This window comes from Anastrepha obliqua, chromosome 4 (assembly GCF_027943255.1).
Source record: "Anastrepha obliqua isolate idAnaObli1 chromosome 4, idAnaObli1_1.0, whole genome shotgun sequence".
NCBI lineage: Eukaryota > Metazoa > Arthropoda > Insecta > Diptera > Tephritidae > Anastrepha > Anastrepha obliqua.
The window spans coordinates 72,887,855-72,908,088 of record NC_072895.1 but is presented as its reverse complement, the minus strand read 5'-3'; the positions used below and the strand labels follow the sequence as shown (position 1 = coordinate 72,908,088).

Here is a 20,234-nt window from a genome sequence, read left to right as displayed (position 1 = left end):
ACTTCTACCGTGCGTGAGTCTGACAGACCCTAGTTTTCCTATCCAGAACTACGCCGAAAGAGAATTCCTTTCAACTCTGTGTGGTTTCAGCAAGATGGGGCAACGTCTCACATAGCCCAGACTGTTATGACAGAGTTGCGACGAAAATTTCCCAATAAACTGATTTCAAGAAACTCCGAATTTCGTTGGCCCCCCAGGTCGCCTGACCTTACTGCACCTGACTTTTTCTTGTGGGGTTTATGTAACAAGAAGTTTATAAAACAAAGCCAACAAATTTGGATGAACTAAAACAATCCATTCGGGCAACAATTGCGGCTATTCCTGTCGCAACTCTCAAAGCAGCAATGAACAACTTTTTACTAAGATTCCGCACTTGTGCCAACGAGCATGGGGGGCATTTAAATTCAATTATTTTTAAAACTAGTTAAGCTACATTTAATAAAATTTAATGACCTTCAACTTGAAAAAAAATAAATGAATTCCATACACTAAAAAAAAAGTTATTTGAGTTTCTTAATGTAGCAAAATTCATCAGCCACCCTGTATTATGGACATTTTATAGCAAATTTACTGAAAAGTGTGTTATTTTCTATGCTAATTCAATGGTAATCTTCAAATTGCTTGCGCACGGATATATATTAAATTACAAAAATATGGGCATTAAATTTTATGCCCATAGTTATTTGCTCTATATTTTATTTTTTGATAATCATAATGTGCTTGCATACATACTTTCACATGACAGTCCTTAAGTAAGAAATTAACTTGAAAAATATTTCCATTACCTCTTTTTTCTTCTGCTAGGCGTTTCCCACGTGCGATACCGGCCTTCCGTAGTAACAAAATGCGTGAAAAATAATAGATTATTTTCATTAGAAAAAACCGATTCACTGAACCATCGATATGTTCTTACACACGTACCATAATAAACCCAAAACAGACGAGAAGCAACAAAACCAAATAGAAGTAATACACACCGCTCCAGTACCAGTAATCATCAGTGATGATGATATCGTCTGGTGTGGATGTTGTCCACGGATTTAGGGTTGTCTCATTGCCAGAGGTAGTACTTATATCACGGTCAATCGGCTCGACCGTCGTTGTTGCGACACTTGTTGGGCCGGTTATATTGGTTGCCGACATTACCGACATTTAAATTATACCGTACGTTTCAGTGCAAAGGTATTCTTCAACTAATAATTAAATTTATCCGAAATTGCGGCACAAGTTTTGATATTCAATTTGTTGTTAAGAATGGGCTTTGCTTGCAGACTTGTCTGTACATAGGTATATATGTATGTTTATATGGATATTTTTAAAAACAATTACATGCATGCTTGTGTACGAGTATGTACTTACATATGTATATACTTGAACATGCAAACGGTAATTCAAACCTTTTGCAACAAATTTTGGAAAAGGTGCGCAAATTTTATCTATTAAATATAGAGGATTTTCTTCGATCAAGCTTTGACAAATTGCTTGATAAGATATTCATTCAATGCGTTCGTATATTCCTAGGCGATTTCGCTCATGCATGCAGAAAAGTGTACAAAGAACAATGTGTTTTCGAAATTCTCTTTGTTGGTCAAATTTTATAGCAATATGTGTCATATATGTATGCACATATGTATGTAATGCGCCAAGACTTTAGGGTTTTTGCTGTAATGCATTACAGCTCAAAGACAGCTATTTTCCCACTGCAATGCTGACATTTTGCATTTCTTTTTGACGCATTTTTCAAGCGTTCCAATCTACATCTACCTACATCTGATTTATTGATACCAATTTTAGTTAAAATTGAATCAACGGTTATATTCATGTCATTATTACCTAACATAATTTGAAGAACCTCTTTTTTCTTCAATGAAGTCATTATGAATTAAATAAGTTAAAATTGTGTGACTCTTAATACTTGGTTAACTTTTTACACCCTATTGGCAAATGATTGATATACAGTCAACTCGCGCATAGATTAGTAAAACTTCATTTTTTTTAAAAAGAAAATGAAAAACCGCAGCAAACCGCACCTTTAGCTTGTTACACATGAACTACTGAAGACGTTAATGTGAAGAAATTGTTAAGGGGTTATATACCTTGTGTTTTTCAAAAAAATCAAAATAAATTTTATTTCTTTATCGTAAAGTACAATCCCTTGAGAACATTTTCCAAAAATTTCATAGAGATCTGAGCAATAGATCGAAAGTTACAGCGTTTTAAATTGTGCGTCGTCACGTCCTGAGCGTACGGCCTCATGCGGCGCTTGAAACTTTAAACGCGATTATCTCAAAAACGTGTTTTTCCAAAAATGCTTTTGCGGTGGACGCGATTGCAAAAAAAGTATTCAACCGATTTTTATAATTTTTTTTTTAAATTGTTCGTAATTGATGTCGCCTCTTAGTGAACGATCAACTTTTTATGTATAAATTTTTATTTTGCAGATATGAATTTTTTAATGCCAATTTTAGGACTGTAGAAGTGGAGTTTTTTAAAAACATGTTCCTATTTTCACAAAAATCAAAATATTTAATATATTGATCGTTCACTAAGAAGATATAACCCTATACTAATGAAATCTTTTCGATTTTTTGATTTCAGTTGACTTGGTGGACTTGAATCGCGTCCACCGCAAGCCTCTTCCAAAAAAAGGGTCTTGGGGGAAAACGCCATAACTCCGCCATTTTTAAATATTTTTACAAAAACAAAGCCTTTTTTTCTTTAAACATTGTAATATCCAATAATAAAAACTTTTATACAATAAAATTATTGCTACATATCTTAAAAAAAAACCCAACTTTCGCTAATTTCACCGGACCACAAGGTATATAACCCCTTAATAGCTTCTGGAGTTTTGCGCAAGGCTCAATCGGCGTATTAACAAGTAGTAAAAAAAACAAAATTTTTCACAATTATTCTCAATATTTCTAACATCAGATTTATGTTTCAGCTATTGACTATTTTCACATACTACATGATTGCAATATAATTAATGACAAATACTACATTTCAGTAAAACAGTGACAGTTTAGAACAATAGCTATATGGTGATCATTTAAGCCTTACACTTATATTAACTTATTATACAAGCTTAAATATTTCATTAAAACTTATAACATTTACAAAATAACTACTTTCACTTATCTATATGATGATACTATATTGCATTTTGAAAAATCTTTCAATGACTTTTGGCCAAATTTTTTGGTCTTCTGGCCCACAGTGTAATGAACAACATACTTCTCTACTTTTAATAATAAGTTTCTTGAAACTTTAACAGAGAGAATTTCGAACGCTGGTATGACCTAGAACTCTGTTGCAAAATTATAAGACTAATCAAATATTGACTTCTACTGCTAGCCAGTAGGCACTTGAGCATTGATGGTAAAGTGGCAGAGGAAATGAATTAAACACATCTCGTAAAATCATAAGACTATTCGATTATTTGCCGATTTCACCTGATTTAAATGTAAAACAAAATTTATTAAATGTTTTTGCTTCAATAATAAATTTTCATCTCTTTATTTTTAATTCGGAGGTAACTGCTAGCTTTCAAAGAACCAGAGGTACCAAGGTAACTTTTCAGGTTAACAGAGTCACAACTCTGGATAGTGATGGGTCTCCTAACCGGCTATTATTCGATTAGGTTAAGTTAGGTTAGGCTCATGACCCATTGTGATATCGGATGGGGAGCTTGCGCCGACCTCTCCTAAACCAATGTGAATTCATCAAAAACTTTATAAGAGCCATGATTTCCACAATGCTGAGATCCTCCATCTCATTGATGAATTGTTTACCGAGATTGACAAATCTTCGTCTGGATAGAGCAGAACTGTGCAGAGTTCCATTACATTGAATTAATATAACTTCGAGTTCCAAACTCCCTAACAGTAACCCTACGCAACCCTCTTGGTCTTATGGATGGCATCCCTTCTGCCAGCAAACGAAAGGGATTTTCTTGCATCATGGACAAGTAGTGTGTTCTCAGCTGCCTAAATAAAATATTTCCATTGATTAGGTCAATATACGCTACGATCAATTAAATTTTGTTTTTTGATAAATTAATGGCACAATTTTAAATTAATGGACAACATTTATATCTAGTTTCATAGAGGAGGACGCTCTGGTACATCAGGAATTTTCTTACTTTGGGGCAGGTATATCTTTTTCACATTACGCAAAATCTGGCGCTTATTCTGGTCTATAATTTTCATGAATGTGGATGTTTTTATAGTCAGTCATATACAAGTCTTACTTATTTCAAGCTTTATTTGCTTTGTTATAAGAAATTATTAAATAAATGAATCTGCTTTCTGGCAGTTATATTCTCCAACGTTCAACTTTTGCTAAGTGTTTAGCTGAACTCCTCCTTATAAAGGGTGTTTAGATTGGAGGTACTTTTTCCAATAGAGGGTTTTTGACAGATCTCGCGTGACTACTGCCAAACTAAATACATAATTGTTTCAGTGTTCATTGACATTTCATCAAGGAAAAACTTACGCCTCAACAACGTTTACTCTCCGAGGAATATGTTAAACGAGGTTCTTTAAAGTGTCGGGAGGAATTTCGCTCATGCGCTGGTGATTCTTTCTTATATTCACTGATATTTTTAATGAACGGTTTTTCCATATCGAAATCTTTTCATGCCAGTGTTCCCCGCAAGTTTTCAATCGGGGTTCTTGTCTGGGCTTACGGCTGGTCATGATAAAACTGGAATACCAAAGTCCAGACGCAAAAGCAATATCTGGCCTAGATTAATTTCTTAATGCTGCCCAGACCACCTTGATCAAAAGGTTCCGGAATAACCGCCAGGTGTCGCTCTAAATCAGCTGTCTTGTTTTTTTTTTTGTTAGGTTGACACATCTGCGATTAACATTTCTACCAACATTTTTAGTTAGGTTATAGTGGCAGTCGGCCCGTACGACGAACTCACTTTGACCTCACAAGTCTACTGTGATACCACTGTGCGACACGGGACTTTATTTATTTATCTTCATGACATTCAGCAAACGCGCCATTAGCGGAGAAGAGACGTGGGCGTATGAGTATGACACGCAATCCAGACATCACGCGAATAGGCGGTGAGCTCCGAATGAACCAAGACCAAAAAACCTACGTCGTTCTTAGTAAAAAAAAGTGACGTTCACTGTTTTTATTAAGTACAACGGTATTGCACACCACGAATTTTTGAAAGAAGTTCAGATAGTTAATAAGAACTATTATTTGAGTTTACGTGCAGCAATTCGCCAAAAAATAAATGATTTATGGAAAAACAACTCTTGGATTTTGCATCATGATAACGCATCCTCGCACAGTGCCATCATTATCCGTGATTTTTGACCAAGAACTAAACGAATACAATCCAGCAGCCACCGAATTCACCTGATATGGCTCCCTGCGGTTTTTTTCTGTTTGGTCGAGTCACAAAACCACTTCGCGAAACGCGTTTTAAAGCCGAAAGTAAGTAATGGAAAAATTGAAGGCGGCTCGGATAGCTATACCAAAAATAGAGGTTTTGAGAGCTGGATCATACAAATAATATCACTTTTAAGAAATAAACTTGTATTTTGAGTTTTCTGAACATATTTCGGGAACTTTTTGATCAAGGTGTTAAATCCTCCTTATGTCAGTATTAACGACATCCCGCTGGGCCATCCGAATTGATGCCGTGCTTCCAAATGGTTCCCCTTTATGTACATTCTTCCGCAAATTTAAGTCTTCTCCCAAAGTGTAGCTTAAGAATGCATTATATTTAGGGTTTCCAGAAGACACTTCTCAAGGTTCAGTCTACTTCCTACTTTTGATAAAACAAAACAGTCTGAACGGAGCTGTTAATAAGTTTTGAATAGGTATAAACATAAGAGTATTCGAAAATTTTTGCCCTAAACAGGTTTTGAAATTGTTTTGTTTAAGTAGCGGAAAATTGTAATTGGCTGTGTGGAGGAAAATGCACAAGACATCCAGCAAAGAAATATTGTTAAAAGTCAACGCGATTCTTGAGCCATTTCAAACTTGCACTATATTTTGTAATTCACTTCCGACTGAATTTCATTGAAATTTTCTGGCAATGGCATTGAAATTCACTCGGAAGTGAATTACACAATCTAGCCGATTTTAGTAAGATTCAATGAGTTATAAAACTGCACATTCGAAATTTTTATAAAAATTATGATTAAACAGTTTGAAATTTTGAGAAAATTTGTTGAATTTTTTTTTTATTTGCACATAGTTTGAAACTTACATTTATATGGATTTTATAAGAGAATGGACGATATTTTCATAATATAAAATCTTAAATTTAAATTAAATGGAAAAAAATAAATAGTCAAACTAATTAATAAGTCTATGTGTTATAGATATTTAACACACAGTATGTATGTATTTACTCATGTATACACAAAAATAGTGAAACAAATACAACTTTCAAGACTCCTTGAAAAGCTCTCCCGGTGGGATACAGTAATTTCAAAAATTATTTAGTATTTATCTCTTTGCTATATGGTATATTTACCTGGTTGCAAACGTTGATATCGGCGGCGCCGAGCTTTAATGATCATCTTTAATAAATTTGAAAATTTCACTATATTATCAGAATCAACAAAACTACAATAAAAATATAATTTCTGTCACATTACCCTTCCAAACAGTATGAATAATCCCGTAAGGAGAACAAAAAGTACTACCAAATAATGATAGAGTCCAAACCAATTGCAACAATGGAAGTCGGATTGTGATTGTGTTGTTGTGTTGGTTGCATTTGTTACAGCACTGATTGTCGTGTATTTTGCCAGATCATTTGTAGACGTAGTGGTATCGAAATTATTGTACATTGCAACTTCTTTCGATTCCGGAAATATTATTTTTAAAAATTTTTGATTTATTTCGATTTTGTTTGGAAATTCAAAAGAAAATCATTCACAACATTTTTTGTTTGTTTGTTTATAGCGGTTACAAACTATTTGTCAACCGTTCGTTGTACACAAATTTTTCAACTGTTATTTTCTTATTTCTCATTCCCGATGTACCCTACGTATGTAGAGTTTAATCCTACGTAGAAAATGGGTTTTCAATTGAATTCAAATGAATGGTGAGTCAGCTGTCGGATATTAATTAAGAACCTGATAATATTGGATGGCAGCAGTGTTTTTGTTGCTTTGATTTGTTTATCATTAAGTTTTAAGTCAACTGGAGAAATTAATATGCATTCTTATGTACATATATATATGTATTTGCGTATGTGTATAATACTCCAAAGGTAAGATAAGATATATGTTTTTGATATCGGTACGGTAAGGGGTTTAATGAAAATATAGTAACTTTTTAATTTTCGTTTGTATGTAAGCATATCATTCGTGTGATAATGTATTTTTGGAAAAACATTGATGTTTGATATTTCTTCTTCTTTTCCTGATATTTTTGAGAAATATACACTTTTAGTGCAACATACACAAGTAGAGTTGGACGATATGCAAAATGCGTTCAAAGAAAGAGTGGGAAAGAGACGTTGTAAGACATATCGAGGCACAGTAGCCGATAACATCCAAGGCAGTCGTCAATGTCCCACATCTCTTAAAGACGACTAAGTCCGTTCACCCAAATGTATGGTAACATGAGCAAAATGCCGCACTTGTATGCAGGTACACTCTTACTAACATGCAATCCACTGATTTTCGAAAAATTTGTAAGAATAGTAACCAAAAGATGACGCAACGAACGCACCTGCAGAATCGTCCGGCAATTGTTACTCATCCTATATGATATATGCACAGAATCCATGCTGAGCCAAAATAAACATAGCCTTCTTATAACGAGCCACTCTCTAATAGGCAGACAAGTCCAGAGGCTAGGCGCGCAGACACTTGACTTTTGCATAAGCGGGTTAGAGGAAGAAGAGGAAGAGACGATTTTGTACCTTCTGTGCCACTGTCCTGCTCTACCCAGACGAAGATTCACCACTTAAGGTAGACAACCTTTAATGAGTTGAAAGATTTCAGCAAAGTGGAAATCAGTGATCTTCTCAAGTGTTTGATCAGTTCGTATTGTGTTTAGGAGAAATCAGGATAAGTTCGCTGTGGACTCTGAACCTGACTGCCTCGCATAGTGGACAGGCGCTAGAACCCAGCTTAATATAATGGCATACCCCTAATAGTATTTCAAAAAATATCCCGTCGGAGCATTGGAAAATAATTTAAGATGAATCATGATTTTTACAGTCATGAAAGATGTCAATGTGTGCCATATGCTGGCTCTGCGCTACCATTCTCAGAAGAAAGTGGTTATACCAGCCGTTACTATCTTAATGACTGCCTGGCTAGCAATGAAGATATTGAATCTAGGGTTATGAGCTTTGTAATAATAGATCTGTACTACGAGTAGTTATTTGTCAACTTACTACCAACTCAACTGTTGCAGCGCACATCTCGACTTAGAAAATACTTCAGTAGTCAAGCCCCTCCATTTTGTGGAAGAATATCAAGGCGAACCCCATAAATTTGACAGGATAAAACAGAATGTACGCGCCAAAACAAAATCCCGAAATACGTATGTAATGGATTCACTTCGCACATTCGCGAAAAGTGAACCTAATGTTATTTTATTTTTCCTAACAGCAAGTCATGATATTTTACAATTTTAAACAAGCCATTCACAATTCTCTTGACTACGCTCTTAAAGTATGTTCACATATGCATTAATTAGCTATAAATCCACAAAATTAATCTACCCGTTCACATATGACAGATTATCTGCAAAATTGACAATCAGCTGTCACGACTGTTTTGAAGGGGGTTTCTTTATAGAAATTGCTTTGGTGGAATATATTGGAGTTTTTGGTTTGTTTAATTATTATTAACGATATGAAAAAAAGGCATTTGGAAAAAATCCGTTAGCGACGTCTACTGAGGTTACAAAAAATTATGGCAGTAATACGTATGCGAAATTCGATATTACATTTTATAATAAAAAATAAGAGGGCAAAGCGTTTATGGACATACGCTTTTTCTGTAATATGAATACATAATTAATAATATTTAACAAAAATTTTATTAGAATTATGTCTATTTTCTGTTTTCTTTGCCAGCGTCCATTTTATTTAGTTTTTAGCTTTGACGTTTCTCCTTACATTCGTAATAATAATTATCGATAATACAGGGTTGAATTAAAAAAAGTGTGGTAATTAATCACGAATTGTTTTATAATCTCAGACTTCGGGAGAGAAATTTTGTATGGTTAATCTCGTTTTTTAATTACGGATTGGGAGTTAAGCAAGAAAAAGTGGATAATCTATGCACTTATATGTGAACGTATTATCATATCACTCTATGCATGTACTACTAAGGCGTTGGACTGGAGTAGGAGCTCCTGTAATATTACTACGTAATCTAAATCCGCCGGCATTATGTAATAGAACTAAGCTGCTATTTAAAGCGGTTAGAACGTATTTGATTCCGAGAGACGCGATAATACCGACGGATCTTCCATTTTAATTTAAGCGACTCCAATTCCCAGTCAAATTATGTTTTGTGACAATAAACAAAGCTCAGGGACAAACTATTACGGTGGCTGGTTTGGACCTTAGATCTCAATGTTTTACAATAATTGGTCATATATTATGTGCAACTCTATCCTATGTAACAAATAAATAAAGTTTATATGTCTCGGTTCTTGTTGGAAAAGCTAGGAATATTGTAAACACTGAAATTGTAGTAAAAATTTAATAATAAAACAAAAAATTTGATATACAGAAGTATACTCGTATATAACCACTTATTGGAGTTCATTTAATTGTGCATTCTGTCCATTCATTTGGCCATCGTTTGAAAATTTTATAAAAATTATTATTTTATTATATATATTACAATTCATTAATTACACAGGCCTGCGAAATCTCGCTTTTTTACAGTTTCTACAACCGCTATGGGTGTTTCTTCAAGGTTTTTTTATGCTGAAAACGAATATGACCTTGAAAATGCTCCAGCACGTCAGAATTTTTGGCAATTTGAGGTTAAATAGTCAAAAAATGCAGATTTTGGGCATTTTTTTAATTTTTTTTTGAGCAAGGTAATTTTTTTTTTTTAATTTTCCACAACGGCATCGTAAAGTACTATTCTTTAGCTTTAAGGTCCTTTCTGAAAAATATTTTTACTATTAATATAAAAAAAGTTATTCTATTTTGAATTGGAGACTTTTAGATATGCAAATTCAACCTTTCTAACTCTCTAACGCCCCTGTAAAGGGTGAATTCAAAATAGTATAACTTTTTTTATATTAATCGCAAAAATGGATTTTAAAGCTGAAGACTAGTACTTTGCGATGCCCTTGTGGAAAGTTAAAAAAAAAATTTATCTTGCTCAAAAAAAAATTAAAAAAATGGCGAAAATCTGCATTTTTTGACTATTTAATCTCAAATTGCCAAAAATCCTGACGTGCTGGAGCATTTTCAAGGTCATATTCGTTTTCAGCATAAAAAAACCTTCAAGAAACCCCCAAAGCCGTTTTAGAAACTCTACCTCGCAGGACTGTGAAATATATCCGATACATTTTGGTACATAAACTTTATTTTTACTTAATTGTAAAATGTGAAAAATTGATGGGTGATATAACTTTTTAATAATTTTTTTCGTAATCAGGACACCAAATTACAAAGTAATTAGTTAAAATTATCGAAAAAGTTTTTTGGTTGTTGGCCTGTGTTATTGTATAATTATTTTTTATTTATAGCACCTATTTTATGATATATGCTGCATGCTAGTATATTGATTTATAGTATAAATGTTTACAGTACTGCTATTAACGCATATGTAAAATTTCAAGTGATCATCTTTATTGGTTTCATTGTATCATTTATTGCTGCCGAAAGGTTGAGAATATTACAACAGGTGTTTATGGTACCGTTTCGTGAACCCATAGGAGTACTTCTACATGAATCACTTCCTTAATTGGGTTTAAAACATTTAAAGCGTACGAAATGGATTTGGGAGAATAAAAAAAATAAAGTTTATAATCAAAGGATACGAAATAGGTTTGGGATAATAAATTTGATCACAATAGTAGGTAATACAAACATGGAAACGATGTTTAGTTTAATTGTGAGCGCTTGACATAAGAGTGAAGTTGGTATAATATTTTAGAGAAAATAACTACGATAAATTGCTATTTGCTCTGATGCAACTAGATTAATTCTTTTTTGCTAATCTGGCATCTATTTTGCGGGACGCAATTTCGTTGAGCGTAAGAAACAATGAATAAATAGGTATTACTCACCTTCATTTTTTAGTTGGCGTGACAAAATAACGTTCCGCATTGATAAGGTAATTATCTGCAAGCAGAAAATATATTTTACTTTCAATTTTTTTAGTAAAAGGTGTGTTTTTAGACACTTTATTCAGTGAGTAACGACAGATCTAGCTGTTGAGCTGAGCTGCCCATGGTAACCTGCCTTATAGAAACAATATTTCTTATTGAAGTTTTTAATGGGGTATTGCTTTTCAATGAATTTACATGTATTTATGCGGAAATTCCTCTATTATTTAAAAAAAGAATATTTTGCAACATAGTCATTTTCTTATATTTTCCGTGAATAATTTCATAAATAAAAACCTGTATCTTTACTAGTTCTTTAACCCATGTCTTCCCACTGCTCCGTTTAAGGTGCACGTACATTTTATGTGACAAAGCTGAATTTTAACAAGTAGATGTTTTTTTTTATACTAGACGTCTTTAAAGTTAATCAAGTAGTACTTGACAGTGATTTTGTTCATTTGTTATTTTTTTACAAATGTTCGAATTTTAATAAATAGTTGCTCCTTTTCAACTGTATCATTTAAGCTGCGGGATGAATTCTCTTTTTGTTTTTTTTTTTTGCATTACAATGAAATGAATGGACACTTTTTTGTATTTTACGTTAAGAAATGAAATAAAACAAAATAAATAAAATATCCCATTTTCACGAAATATTATGAAATAAAGAACATTTTACAACCTTATCAAGAGACTAAAACCGACAATACCAATCCAAATCTTGGTGTAGGTGGTTCCGTCGGGACTATTTTGATTTCTAAGCTGCCAGCAGATGACCTACCTACAGCCTTTACATTGATAATGACTTTACATTTACTTGATAATGGGGCTAATAAAGTTGAAGGTGCGCCGCTTAAAGATGTAAAGGAAATGTTCTACGTAAATGTGTGTGTAAATAATGCATACCATAATGCATAACCGACTCTCTCCATCAAGAATGAACTGCCTGATTCGATAAGACACGATGGAAAGGATCACTACATAATCAGCAACGAAACTCAAATTTGGTGTCGTGAATGCCAAAAGAGTACTAAGTTTTGGTGCAGCAAATTCATCGACATTGGTCTCAATCTGTCTACACAATAAAATAATTATTTTCTCTGATTAATTGCGTTTTTCATATGTTGTTTATTGATTTTATATATTGTAATTACTTTTAAATAACAATTAATTAACGTAGTGAACATTATTTCTCTGTACATAATCTATGGGCATATTTTCCCTATGTCCCATTTAAAAAGTTGGAATCCGGTTTCAAAAAAACGTATAAAAATATAACGCATATTTTACTACTTATCAGCTACTTTTTTGATATATAAAGGGTGGTTAAGATTCAAGGGCCGGTGTTGATTTTGAATAAAATACAATTTGTTTAGGACATTTTTATCATTTCTCTTTATTATGATAATATTGGTATGGCTCAATTACGCATGGAACAAAATATCGGCCAAATAGCCGCCGCGGCCTCGGCGACCTACCTTCATCCGAGGGTCCAAATTTTCGATGACGCTGAGGCATAATTGAGATTCTATGCCGTTAATGTGCCGAATTAACTCATCGTTTAGCTCTTGAATTGTTGCTGGCTTATCGACGTATACCTTTTGTTTCAAATAACCCCAAAGAAAGAAGTCCAACGGTGTCAAATCACATGATCTTAGCGGCCAATAGACATCGCCGCGACGTGAGATTATTCGGCCATAAAATTTTTCGCGTCATTGTTTCGTTAGCTGTGTGACAAGTGGCACCGTCCTGTTGAAACCACATATCGTCCACATCCATATCTTCCAATTCGGGCCATAAAAAGTTCGTTATCATCTCACGATAGCGAACGAACACAGTAACTGCCTGACCGGCCTCATTTTGGAAAAAATGCGGCCCAATGATGCCGCCGGCCCATAAACCGCACCAAACAGTCACTCTTTGTGGGTGCATTGGTTTTTCGGCAATCACTCTTGGATTATCATTCGCCCAAATGTGGCAATTCTGCTTATTGACGAATCCACTGAGGTGAAAATGTGCCTCATCACTGAAGATGAATTTCTTCGAAAATTGGTCATTGACTGTTGCCATTTCCTGCCACCATTCTGACCATTGACGACGCTTGAAATGGTCAAGAGGCTTTAGTTCTTGAGTCAATTGCACCTTGTAAGCATGCAACGACGAGCGTGAGAGGTGCAATTAATTGTTGGGCCCGACGACGAGTTGAGGTGGACGGCACATCTCGTACAGACCCGGTTTGCTCAAACTTTTGCACAACATTTCCGATTGTACGCACATTTGGACGATTTAATTGACCGAAAAAATCACGAAGTGTGCGATATGCATTTGATTTGAACGCCTGTTTTTATAATAAGCCTGAATAACTTTAACGCGTTGTTCGATGGTGTATGTTTCCATGATTCAAATTGAGTTAGTCTTTAATTGAAATATGTTAAATGAAATGCAGAAAAAAACTTGACGTTTAGGTGTGGTTCACATTCAACATCGGCCCTTGAAATTTAACCACCCTTTATAACAAAGACAACAATTCTTTCTTTGCCTTGCGAAAATATGGGTTAACTGTTTGTGAAAAGTAATGGAATGGTTTAGTTTTTCAAAGTATTTCAATAATTTGTATTCTATGACTGTAACAGTTTGTTTTGGCAATCGCCCCAAAACAAGCTTTGTTTCAAGCCAAGAATTGAAGTCCTCATTATTTATTCATTACATTTGTTTTATCTTAAAAAATAATGTAATGAAATAAAATACTGCATATCAATATCAGTTAATTTAATTTATTTATTAAATAAATTGTTCATTTACTTCTAATTAAAATTAAACTTATTCTCCCTCACATACTCAAAAGGCACACAATTTCTTTTAAATGCTACCCCGCTCTTCAAAAAACAAAGATACAGCAGGATCACACTTTGAATAAGGTTCGGTACTATAAATTATACTTTTATATCACAACTAGCAAACCCGGCCCCCTTCGCTGGGCACACTAAAATAGAATAGATATGGTTTAGAACAGAAAATATATGGTTTTCATATTATTTATTTCTTTATTCTTTATTCAAGCGCTTTGGCATAAACAATATTTTTTGTTTTTCTATTTGTTTTTGAGTAAATATAAAATATAAATTGAAAATCAGGAAAAAAGAAGATTGTTTTTAAATTTCAAATCAACGCATATGAATAACTAAGAAACAATCGTCTTTTTTCCTGATCATCCATGAATTTTTCGTTTCAATTTATATGTTTTATTAAGCATTGGAGCTTTTTTAACCATTATCCATTTACATTTTTCAAAAAAAAAAACGAAAAAAAAATTTTTTTCCACGAACACATAATTTCATTCGGATTTCACATTAAATTCTCAAATTTCGTAAGAAATTATTCACTGTTCCAAAATCCACTCCAAAAAAATTCACAAACAATTTTTACATGTTGCACTTACGTTTTTTCCTTATGGCATCCAAATCAGAAAGAAATATTGACACATTGTAACTCACACTGTCAATTTGACAGTTCAGTTCCGCCCCAAGCGTTAAAAAAGTAAGCGACATTATGGCTGGCTCAAAAGAACGCTGTACCCGTTGCCACTGCTTCGAATTACAACCAAACTTTACGAAACCCATTTTCAATACTTACTTAACAATGTGCATAAGTTTGGTTTAATTCGGTGCAAAGACACGGCGGGTCCACGTTTTGGCATATATTTCGAGACCCTAGTCATCAATAGGTATGAAAATTACCCCGTATTAAAGCACTTATCAACAGCTTTCATTTGATATCCATATTGTACAAACACATTCTAGGGTCCACGTTTTGATCTCTATCTCGAGACCTTAGTCACGGAGCGGCATGAAAAATACTCTGTACTAAAGCATTCACCAACAGCTTCAATTTGATATCCATATTGTACAAACACATTCTAGGGTCCACGTTTTGGTCTCTATCTCGAGACCTTAGTCACGGAGCGGCATGAAAAATACTCTGTACTAAAGCATTCACCAACAGCTTCAATTTGATATCCATATTGTACAAACACATTCTAGGCTCCACGTTTTGGTCTCTATCTCGAGACCCTAGTGACGGAGCGGCATGAAAAATACTCTGAACTAAAGCATTCACCAACAGCTTCCATTTGATACCCATATTGTACATACACGTCCGAAGGTTACCCGGGTTCACGTTTTGACCTATATCTCGAGACCCTATCTACCAATAGGTATTCAAACTATACGGAAACCATCTTCAATACCTACTTAACAATGTGTGTAAGATTGGTTTAATTCGGTTCAAGGACACGGCGGGTCCACGTTTTGGCATATATTTCGAGACCCTAGTCATCAATAGGTATGAAAATTACCCCGTATTAAAGCACTTATCAACAGCTTTCATTTGATATCCATATTGTACAAACACATTCTAGGGTCCACGTTTTGGTCTCTATCTCGAGACCCTAGTCACGGAGCGGATGGAAATACTCTGAACTAAAGCATTCACCAACAGCTTCCATTTGATACCCATATTGTACATACACATCCGAAGGTTACCCGGTCCACGTTTTGACCTATATCTCGAGACCCTATCTACCAATAGGTATCCAAACTATACGGAAACCATCTTCAATACCTCCTTAACAATGTGTGTAAGTTTGGTTTAATTCGGTGCAAAGACACGGCGGGTCCACGTTTTGGCATATATTTCCAGACCCTAGCCGTCAATAGGTATGAAAATTACCCCGTATTAAAGCACTTATCAACAGCTTTCATTTGATACCCATATTGTACATACACAACCAAAGGTTACCCGGGTCCACGTTTTGACCTATATCTCGAGACCCCAGCCACGTAGCTGCATGAAAAATACTCTGTACTAAAGCATTCACCAACAGCTTCACTTTGATATCCATATTGTACATACACATCCGAAGGTTACCCGGGTCCACGTTTTGACCTATATCTCGAGCCCTATCCACCAATTGGTATCCAAACTATACGGAAACCATCTTCAATACCTTCTTAACAATGTATGTAAGTTTGGTTTAATTCGGTGCGGACACGGCCGGTTAGCGAACACACACAAAAAGTTGACTTTATTTTATATATAAGATTTTTTTCAGTTTGTGTCCGAAAAATCCAAATATCTTATGGAACCCTATTTTTTTCCAAAATAAAATGTAATCCATGTTACTCGTAGATAATGTAGTTTTCGAATGGTGAAAGAATTTTTAAAATTGGTCCAGTAGTTTTTGAGCCTATTCGTTACAAACAAACAAACAAAGTTTTCCTCTTTATAATATTAGTATAGATTGGCGTATTTATGGTGAAAAAAACCTCAATAAGCTAAGGAGGGAGAGGCCAATACAAATATTCTAAAGGCTAAATAGTTTCTGTAAGATTATGAAAAATGCAATAGACTGGATAATTCCATAAATTTATTGGGACGAAATTTTGTTGGCCGAATCATGGGAAGAAATTGGCTACTTTGGCCATGTAATTGGCTTCTTTGGGTACCTTTTATGGGGGTACGAGAAGTCACTGGCCTATGCTTAAAACTGCCTATGAATGACCACTTTAATACCGAAATTCAGTGTGTAATCAAGCAAATACATATCGATGGTTTTCGAGAAAAGCGACACAACTCAAAATTAACTCAAATTCGGAGGTTTGCCGTTAAAAGCAAAAATCAACTACAGAGTTTATATATTTTTATCTGGAAAAGGATCATAAGCGAATCTTGAAGCAATCCTGAGAGATGGCGTTAGTGTCGTTTTGTCAGGTGATCGAATTGGCGCGTCAATTATCTAGAAAACTGACCCACCTCAGTATTTTGTATTTTTGAATTATGTCACTTTTCTCGATGTCTAAAAATATTTTTAAACACTAAACCTTGTAAATTCTAAAGTTAAACCAATGGTCATTTTACCTATTTGCATATGTTTAATGTATACGAAAAAATAAGTTCCATATCCTAAAAACACCCGTTATTAATATGATATGATTTAAGGTTTTTGTTTTTAGTTTATACTCTTTCAATACTACTTACACGAATAATGAATAAGACAAACACAATTATCACTAAAGATATGATGCAAATACTGAGATCTTCCATGCTTGCCGAAACGGTTTGTCAGCTTGTACAAACTCTACCATTGGCAAGTGAAGTCAATTTAGGCAGGAGTTGTCTAGCTTTTATCACTTATTATATTTATATTTATATTTATATTACATAGATGTAGATCGACATCTATGGGTGCTATCAACACCTATAACTATATACATACGAGTATATTGTTGTACATATATAATGTTGTATTAATATCACTATTACAAAGGTTAATAACTTGTGGCTCTTTAAAAATACGTTTAATTATCAAGTCTCAGGAGATACGCGATCACTTTATAAGCTATAAATAAATCATTTCCCAGCTTATTTTTTTTATTTTATGATAAACAATCTGCAGTATATATGTACGTGTATATATTACACATATACTTTATTAATTGATTTTGCACTTTTTAACGTTTTATTAGAACTAAAATAAATTTTCTCATTTTTAATTACTTTTAGTCTAAGAATTTAATAACCATATTAATTAAGTTGAGGTTTTTGCTGCTTGTTGTTAATCACATTAAAGGAAATTACAACAATTCGAACCAAAATTCATTAACCACAATCATTCGCGTTCTTTGCTCCATTTGCGGCATTTCACAAAACATGCCTATTTTGCTCTACACTTTAAAGACGAATGGAGTGTTTAATGATCCAAGTTGAATCAAAAGAAAACTAAATGCAGACGTAATAAAAATAATAAAAGATTTGGGCCGTACTTCTTTCCAATTTATATTGCCCTCTACGAATCATATGTATGTATGTATTTAAAAAAAAGTGTTTGAACTCAGAAGTTTCCTCTGCTCTTCTCTTTTTTATGTGAGTGGTCTGAAAGGGCCGCCAGATAAAAGCAACGTATCCTCAATGGCGGCCGCCGTAACCGAATGAGCTGGTGCGTGATTACCATTCGGAATTCACAGAGAGAACGTTGGTTCGAATCTAGGTGAAATCAAAATTAGTAAAAACATTTTTCTAATAGCGGTCGCCCCTCGGCAGGCAATGGCAAACCTCCGAGTGTATTTCTGCCATGAAAAAGCTGCTCATAAAAATATCTTCCGTTCGGAATCGGCTTGAAACTGTAGTTCCCTCCACTTGTGGAACAACATCAAGACGCACACCACAAATAGGAGGAGGAGCTCGGCCAAACACCCAAAAAAGGTGTACGCGCCAATTATATATATATATATACTTTGGGTTTAAGTAAATGCATACATATGTAGATCATTTCCAGCAATGAAGCTTATCGGCAGCAATGTTATCTGTGCTCTACAATTATTTTCTTTTGCGTGTGCTCGTATTCAATAACATTAAATACTAGTAAACGTTAAAAAATACGTAGTTATAGAATATTTAAATGTATGCTTAGATCAAACTCTCAGTAATTATTATTATTAGAATTGGATATACATATATGTATCGCGTATATGTGAATATGGAGCGTTTGAGAGAAGAGTTCGACGGAAGAATTTTGGACCTTTTCACGTTGGCGACAACGAGTAACGCAGGTGATGGAACAATGACTGGGTCATGTCGTTCGAATGAATACAAACGCTCCAGCTCTGACAGTATTCGATGCGGTACCAGCTGATGCTAGTAGAGAAAGAGACTTGGCTTCACTTGGTGTGTCCAATTGGCACGGTTAGCAGAAGAAGAAATGACTGGCGCGCTTTGTTAAACTCGACCAAAATCGCATAAACGGTAAACGCGCCAATCAAGAAAAAGATGTTATGTGGATATAAGTGTTTATTTATATTGGGAATTACACGGACCTATTGAAAATGGAGTACAATGTAACTAAAAGATAAGATAATAAGCCTAAGCTTTCCGATCTAAAAATAATGATAATAAGAAGAAGGAAGTGATATCAATATTTTAAAATTTACTAGGTTCTGACCTAATACATATTATTTATTGGTACAAGCACTTACTATCCCTGCGGGGAAAATCACTAGTTTTAAACTATTTATGTACAGTCTAATCTTGGTAATTCGGACACTTGATAATTCGGACAGCGCGGTAATCCGGACACCAAAACGTTTTCTATTGAAGTCTCTGTAATCCGGACACCACGTATTCATGTACCTCTAAAATTCGGACACTTCTTTATTTTCCAGTGAATATGCTGAAATAAAAAGGAATTCCGTTATTTTTTATTTTATTTTATAAAGGTTACTCCCCTGTTAACCACATTGCGTGAATAGTGCGTTTAAGTGCTCGTCAGCCTCCTAGTTCATATTCATAAGCATATTTGCGTAACGTGTAGTTCAGTAGCTAATTTAAAACATTAACTCCATAATTTCTTTAGCTGTGGACTGTATGAATTTAACTATGGCACCAGCAGCTAAGAAAAAACATACGTTTTTAACGATAGACCAGAAAAAAGAAGTTCTTAAGAAACTAAGTGAAGGACAGTCAATTCGACAGCTAGCTGCGCAATACAATTTCGGACATAAAATCAAGTGGATTAAAGATTGATAGGTAAAAAACGAAAACATTTTGTAAGAAGAGTTTACACTCAGAATGTGGCCTTGGAAAGCGTAATACTATGCGACCTGCGGAGTTTGAAAAGATGGAAGACCACTTGTATAAATGGTTTGTAAACGCAAGACGAAACAATGCACCGATTTCCTCGGAAATCATCAATGGCTAGTAATGGTTGGTTTAGTAATTTTCGCTCCCGATATGGAATTAAATTCTTAAAAATATCTGGCGAAAAACTTTCACATGATTCTACTGCTGTGCAACCCTTTATTGAAAAATTGCTAAAGAAAATGGGCATTACGTTTGATCAGGTTTATAATGCAGAAGAGACTGCTTTGTTTTGGAGAAAACTTCCA

The 20,234-nt window shown here is 34.4% G+C and overlaps 1 protein-coding gene across 1 annotated transcript in view; it reads right to left on the bottom strand.

Annotated features, from left to right (window-relative positions):
* Window positions 1–17,468, bottom strand: part of LOC129243629 (uncharacterized) — a 31,563-nt gene extending 14,095 nt beyond the window's left edge. The window contains exons 1-2 of the mRNA XM_054880799.1: window positions 17,332–17,468; window positions 11,260–11,314 (exon numbers count right to left, since the gene is read on the bottom strand). Coding sequence (XP_054736774.1) covers window positions 11,260–11,314; window positions 17,332–17,397 — 121 coding nt within the window. The 5' untranslated portion in view covers window positions 17,398–17,468. The remainder of the gene's footprint in view (window positions 1–11,259; window positions 11,315–17,331) is intronic.
* Window positions 17,469–20,234: the final 2,766 nt, after the last annotated feature.